The sequence below is a fragment of the Morone saxatilis genome, unplaced genomic scaffold (assembly GCF_004916995.1).
Source record: "Morone saxatilis isolate NCDOM2014 unplaced genomic scaffold, NCSU_SB_2.0 Contig21, whole genome shotgun sequence".
Classification (NCBI taxonomy): domain Eukaryota; kingdom Metazoa; phylum Chordata; class Actinopteri; family Moronidae; genus Morone; species Morone saxatilis.
Window position 1 is genome coordinate 54,937 of NW_023339774.1, and position 7,159 is coordinate 62,095.

At 39.4% G+C, this 7,159-nt stretch overlaps 1 protein-coding gene across 1 annotated transcript; it reads left to right on the plus strand.

The window, feature by feature from the left end:
* Positions 1-297: 297 nt before the first annotated feature.
* macir (macrophage immunometabolism regulator) lies at positions 298-2,673 on the plus strand. Its single transcript, XM_035667346.1, has 2 exons — positions 298-734; positions 1,372-2,673. Exons 1-2 carry the CDS (start codon positions 679-681, stop codon positions 2,030-2,032), a joined length of 717 nt encoding a protein of 238 aa, XP_035523239.1. The 5' UTR covers positions 298-678; the 3' UTR covers positions 2,033-2,673.
* Positions 2,674-7,159: the final 4,486 nt, after the last annotated feature.

Sequence of the window (7,159 nt, forward strand, 5' to 3'; positions counted from 1 at the left end):
GAGGACTCTGAGCTCTGTAGATAAAAACGACAAATTCTTAAGGTAAAAAAAAAACATGATTTTCATTTTCAGGTGATTATACACTAACATTAATATAAGAAGATAAGATAAGATGTACCGTTATTGATTCCCCATAGGAGAAATTCAAATTAGACACAGCAACATAGGGGTATGTGGTGCAAAGAGTACAGAAGTGAAAATACAATAAGAATCACAAAATAAGAATATTACAAAATATAATAGAAATAATAGACCTTTAAATGAAAAGTATATGCAATATGCAAGTAAAATGGTGTGCAAAATATTTTGAGCAGCTTTGACTAAAAAAACTAAACTGTACATGTGCAACTTAAATATAAATAGTTTGTGCGTCGCAGGTTGGGGTTGAACCGGTCTTAGTCAGCGGGTCAGTGAGGGTTGGAGGCACTGGGTGCTGTGGCATTGTGGAGTCTGATGGCAGATGGTACAAACAAGCCTCCAAACCACTTTGAGGCTCAAGGCTGGGTCAGTCTGTGGCTGAAAGTGAGCGGAGCGGATGACAGGGGTTGTCCATGATGGCTTTCAGCTTCCCTTTTATCCTCTTCTCAGTCAGAGTCTCTACACTGACAAGCTCCATTCCCACCACCGAGCTAGCCTTCTTCACCAGCTTGCTCAGTTTGTTGGCAGTTTGAAGTCCGGATGCTTCCTCCCCAGCACACCACAGCAAAGAAGATGACACTGGCCACTACAGACTGGTAGAACATCTGTAATATCCAAGTGTACACGTTGAAGGACCTGAGCCTCCTCAGAAAGAACAGCCTGCTCTGTCCTTTCTTGTAGAGGGCCTCAGTGTGGTCCGCCCAGTCCAGTTTTTGTTGAGTGTCACTCCCAGGAACTATTTATTTTACATATACATTTCTGCCAATAGATCCACCTAAATGTTACACAATGGACCTTTATTATTGAAATTGTAGCAGATTAATCTTTTGATCGATAATTTGAATCAGCAGGGATTTCATGCATGACACTGACACTGATATTTTATCCAGTTGATGAAAACATCTTCATCCTTTGGTGCAATTAAACATACACCCTATTGTTGTCACCAACTACACCAGGGAATTCAGTAATGATCATGAAATCGGCTGGTGATTATTTCATGTACACGTAATGAAATGTCGAACGAAGTGAGAAATGGAGAGCACATTTGTAATGTGGTGAGTGCTGCAAACTACATTTTTATAGTGTCTGTATTTGACACCGTGGTAAGAATATTTTTATAAAAATGTCTACTGCAGCTTTAAGATGTTTAGTGAATATTGCCTCAAAGAGATTGTATTTTGTGTAACTGCTGTATGACTGAAGTGATGTTTTTTCTCTACATTTCATCAGTCAGGATATGTCTGTAAGGATGGAAATGGATATCACTGGAGTGTCCAGGGCACACGTCTCCATTCTTCCTACAGCTGAGATCAAAGCTACATTGAAACCAGAAGCAGAGAGACCTCGCTGTGCCAGCACCCCGTGTTCACCCATTAGAGGGACTGTTGCAGGATACCAGATCCTCCACATGGACTCAAATTATCTGGTAGGCTTCACCACTGGTGAGGAGCTGCTTAAACTGGCCCACAAGTGGTCAGAAGGCACTCCAGAGAAGGGCTGTGTATCAGAGGCAGTGGCCAGCTCCATCCAGAGCTCTGTCCCAAAGTCTGTGGACTTGGGCATCCACCGGTCTTCACGAATCTTCAAAGGAAAAAGTCGCTACTACCAACCCTACGACATTCCTGCTTCCAACGGGCAGAGACGAAGGCGTATGCCCAGCTCGAGTGACACCTTCCTCAGGTCCCTGGCCCATGGGGAGCCTGGGGGGAGTCTGCATGCTCCACTACCCCTGTGTCTGCTTAAAGGGAAGAGGGCCCAGTCCAAGTCTCTGGACTACCTTAATCTGGACAAAATAAGTACTAAAGAGTCATCAGACACTGAGGTGTTACAGTACCAACTGCAGCATCTCACCCTACGAGGAGAGCGCATGTTTACCAGAAACAAGACATGAAAGCCCTGTGGAAGGCCTTTTTTAGGTGTCTTTCACTCTCCTGGGGATTTAGGTGCTATTTCCAGCTTGGTTTCTTTCTACTCAGATTATAAGCAGTTCTTTAAAAGACAGTCTGATAATCTTGTTATATTATTAACTGGGGGTTTTACCTTGTACTGTACACATAATGTTGTGAAGAAGAAATCCTTAAATTACTCCCCACATTGTGATGAGGTTGTTGAGGTTAACAAATGTGAATTATATAAATTTAGCAATAACAGGTAAACCTATTTATTGACAGCGTTGTGTGTTTGTACTGGTCAGAGATGCACTGATACATCAGTCTACAGCTGATAAAAGCACATATACTGTATTGGCTTTAAAATGCACCATTGTTATCAGTCCAATCCTTTTTACTGCTTATCTGTGAGGAGTTGTGTTAGTAGAAGTTTTGTCAGATTTGATTCAGATAATGGCACTGCATACAACTGTCAGATTAGCAAGATAATAATTTTATAATGTTGCTAATTAATTGATTTATTTCTGTTTTGTTGCTGTCATTTAATAACACTGTTTGAATCTCTCATTTACCATAAGATGGGCATGTGTGAAATAAACATTACTCCATTCAGAATTTGTTTATTAAAGAATGGGTAAAGATATGTTTGGTCCATCTTATAACAATACTCACATGCCATATACACATTTAAAGAGTTTGGTTGCTGTAATCATTCCTTCTGTCCATACTGGTGCTTAAGTGATCCCTCCCCTCTTTGGCAAAGCCAAGGCCAGCACTGTAAACAGGAAAGTCTGTGACTTCTTGAGTGAGTGAGTGACGCGCTTAATTGGTCGAGAGAGGGAGTTTTGGTCTGTTGGAATGAATAGGCGCGAACATTAGTTGTGTACCAGATTCTTTGAGTATAGGCGCATCCCTCTAAAGTTATTGCTATTGGCTTTATCCTTTGCTCGTAGGCCGAACCTCTGTCTCACCTTGGGCCCTTTTCCACCAAATTTGCTTGGGTTCTTGACTCAGTTCCATTCAAGGTTCTTGGAGTCTTGGTGCTATCTGATGAACTTGCCTTTATGTCCACCAGTTTTGAACCATAGTAATCAGATGCATCATCAACAGAGGGTGTTTTACAATGCACAAAGACCTGTAGAATACGACACACCCACTTTGATTCCCAAGGAAAACCTGCTATTTTGGTTTCCAACTGGGAACCAACTTTTCAGTTTCTGGACCTATTTATTTTTTGTAAAAATGTTAAGAAAGGTTTAAAACTAGTACAGTCGGCTCCCAAAAACTCCTCTTCAATTTGTGCTGGCACTAAAACAATGCCATAGCTGTGCCTATACTCAGAGAATCTGGGGGTATGGGCCATAACTACTATATATTTTATATATATGACTATTGCTACCCACAAACACACCTGCCTGAGAAATCGTATGTGCACAAACAGTGCAAGTGAGTGCATAACTATGATGCAGAGTTAAGCAGCATAGTTATAATTAGAATAAGTTCTCTTTCAAATCAAACGTTTTAGTATTAGTTATATGAGTTGAAAGGTTTGTTCTTGCAACTGCATTTATCTTTTTTTTTTTTACGCTAACGTAGCTTAACCCAGTCATTGTTCTGCACTTTGGTGCACTTTAAAAATTAACATTACTATGACCACTACAGAAAAATAGTAGGAAAATACAGGTATTCAGATTATAGATACTACCGCTGACACGGTCCAGCCATATATTTTTATGCCTTTAATGGTTTGTGACAGCCGAAGATAGATAAAGGGAGGGAGGGGACAATATGCAGCAAAGGGTTACTGGTTGGAACCAAATCTGTGCTGCTGTGGTAAGAGCTCAGCCTCAGTACATGGGGTGCAAACGCTACCATATGGGCTACTTCATATTTCTTTTTCAGTGTGACATGCACAACCCAGAAAGATATGTGTGGAGTAGCTGTTTATTGTGGGCAAATATGGTTGGAAATATGTTGGCTTTAGAAAAAAACAAATTGGTGCATCTCTAGTTTTGTACATTGACTATGAGTGCACAACTGTATGTACATTCGTGGCCAAAAGTTTTGAAAATGACACAAATTAATTATCACAAAGTCTGCTGCTTCAGTTTTTATAATGGCAATTTGCATATACTCCAGAATGTTATGAGGAGTGATCAGCTCAACTGCAATTAATTGCAAAGTCCCTCTTTGCCTTAAAAATGAACTTTATCCCCAAAAAAACAATCCTGCCACGTGTCGAAGTATCTTGAGCAAGATACTGAACCCCAATGCTCCCGATGCATAGACACGGTGTGTGAATGAGTGGAAAGGGGTGAATGTGGCACGTAGGTGTAAAGCGCTTATTGAGTGGTCGGAAGACTAAAGGCTATACAGTACAGGTCCATTTACCATTTACCATTTACCACAAATGTGCATAAAGGAAGGAGTCTGAAATACTTTCTGAATGCAATTAGTAGTTGAAACAGGTTCAATATGCGACCAAACAAAACTGTTAACAGAATGTTCTGTTTCCATGGACAATGTGGCAACCCATTATTGTTTGTATCTGTACCCTCAGCAATCAACAGTTGATCAGAAACATGTGTCCATTTATGCAACTTATATGTACACTGCACTGATATCATGTATTTGTTTGTATTCTCTGTACTTTTCTAGTATCCGGAGATGACTCGCTCTTATGGATCATGGACAATTCGAGTCAATGAAGACAGGGGCTTTTTATACTGAACTTTCCACTCTTCAGCATGGATTTACCAAGAATGATGTAGACTCAGGACTCATTCCTCCAGCCTCAACGCCAAATGAGCTGTCTCAAGTAAGGTCTTCATGTCATCATTCACTCATCACTACTATAGTGTAGTTGTTGCTACTGTTGTTGCTGTCACTTGTCTGTTGGTCTGTCTCTCTCTCTCTCTCTCTCTCTCTTTCTTCTCTCTGTCTTCCCTCTCTGTCTCTACCAGTTGGGGGGTGAGCCAATCTGGTCAGAAGACGACCACCCACCTTTTTAGAGCCGAAGGTCTGTCCTAGGTTTCTGCTGTTAACAGGCATTTTTCCTTGCCCCGTTGCAAGTGCTTGATCATGGTTACTTTTGGTCTCTGTAAGTTTATTAAGGGAGTTTGGTCTAACCTGCTAACCATTTGAAAAGTGTCCTGAATAACTTCTGTTTAATGAATTGGCACTATACAAATAAATTGAATTGAATTAAATTAAGCTAGAAATTCTGATTTGAAATAAACTTTGACTTTATTATCAGTTGTGATGGGCAAATTTTTTAGTATTTGAATCAGAAGTTCTTCAAAGAAAACTGTAACTTGTTTTAGAAGTGCATGCAAATGTTATTACTTAACTAAGCAAAATTAAAACATACGAATGTTCCTACACTGAATTAAACTTACCCTCCTTTTCAGTTCGCGAGAGAAGAGATAGGACTGTCGGATCAGCAATAGGGACGGAGAATATCCTTGGGCTTTGTACAGTTTTCTAAACCATTGTGGGTTAGAAGAGTTGGAACATAGTAAGGTGAAGTCCTGACTCATCTAGGTTTTGTCTTTCAACTGAAGATGTTTAAGTGAGTTTGAAATTATGTGGTGGTGTATGCTTAGGAGGTGAGTTTGAGAGGTCATCAAACAAAAGTGTCTTTAAAAAGAAAACAGGATAGATTGGTAGTACACAGTAGGTAATAATGTAATCACATTTTGGTGCAAGATGTGGGGTAGTTATAAGCATTTATTTTTTAAATTGTATTGTTCTCTTTCTTTCTCTGGAATTTAATTGATTTAAAATGAAACCAGCTATAGTTATGTTTATCAGTGGTCTTCAAGTGGCTGTCCCAGCATTGCATTGAGAAAGAGTTGGGATACACCCTTAGCAAGGGTAAACACATGTAGACCGACAAAACATATTTATACTGTGTCAATTTACAGATCCACAATCACAGGGAGAAATCCAACAGACACGATTAGACATAATACATAGATCTTACTTGTAGGTCGGTTAGCTACGTCACAATCGCCATTCATATTTTCACCTGTCAAGACTGCCTGTAAAAAATACATGTAAACTGAGTGGCTTTTTTTCTGGTTAAACTTAATATAATGTTTTACATAATACATTTGTTTATGATAACATGGGGAAAGTTTGTTTTTTGTCTCCAAGGTACTTAAAAATGTTGAGAGGCTTCCCCAGTTTACTGTATTTTTTTACAGGCTAGTCTTCCCTATCCAGTATGGTGTCAACGTTGACGTAGCGATCCAATGTGGTGTCTATGTATGTATGTCTGTGGACAGCAGAAGAAACGAAGAATGTAAACACAGCTCGAATGCAGTAGGTTTTAAACCCAGTGCTATGACTTTCTTGGATCTTGTCGTCATTAAAGTTGCCAGGCAAAAAGAGAATTTTATTTTTATCACCAAGAATTGTATTTATTTGTTGTAGTGGTTGGTGTCGTTTTATTTGGTAAGTGGCAGTCTATGTGTTTTGCTCTATAACGGGAGTAATTATAGATAGATGCAGGCAGTGCGGTTGCGCTGGGACCTCATGGGTAGGGAGAGAGAGTGACCTTGGAAATATACCTGTGTGGTTCAAAGAAGAACTAACTAACTATGTTAAAATAAAATGATGTCATATATATCCCTCCAAAAAAAGGAAAACTCATCTCCATATCATTTCTTCCTTTTTTCTTTCCATTCTATAACAAAAATGTGTTCAACAATAAACCATAAAACTATAAATCAACTATAAAAAAAACCTACTAATTAATACATAACTTAAATATTATTTTATTTTGATATTATTGTCATATACAGATATTAAATATTATTTGCTGGGTAATATGTATTTTGATGTTTCTAATGTGTCTTTTTGATCATGTGATGACACAAATGCAATAATAGTGTGCTCTGCGCCCGCCGTAACTACCTTACGCCACTGTTCTGTAAGTTACATTTTTCTTTTCTTCCAGATGGGGCTGCTGAGGAAGCAGGCCTGATGGTGGGTGACTATGCCTAGCTGTCAATGGAACTGATGTCACCAGCATTCTGCATTCTGAAGCTGCCAATTTGGCCAGGCAAGGTATGCTGTTTCCAGGTCTGATAATGGCTTGTAATCAGGCCGCACACTTATAAATC

Bases quoted from the DNA above. Each gene is read 5' to 3' on its own strand.
- macir (XM_035667346.1), top strand. From the start codon at position 679: ATGCTTCCTCCCCAGCACACCACAGCAAAGAAGATGACACTGGCCACT. The intron at 735-1,371 runs GTAGAACATCTG...ACATTTCATCAG, and splicing joins ACACTGGCCACTACAGACTG to TCAGGATATGTCTGTAAGGA.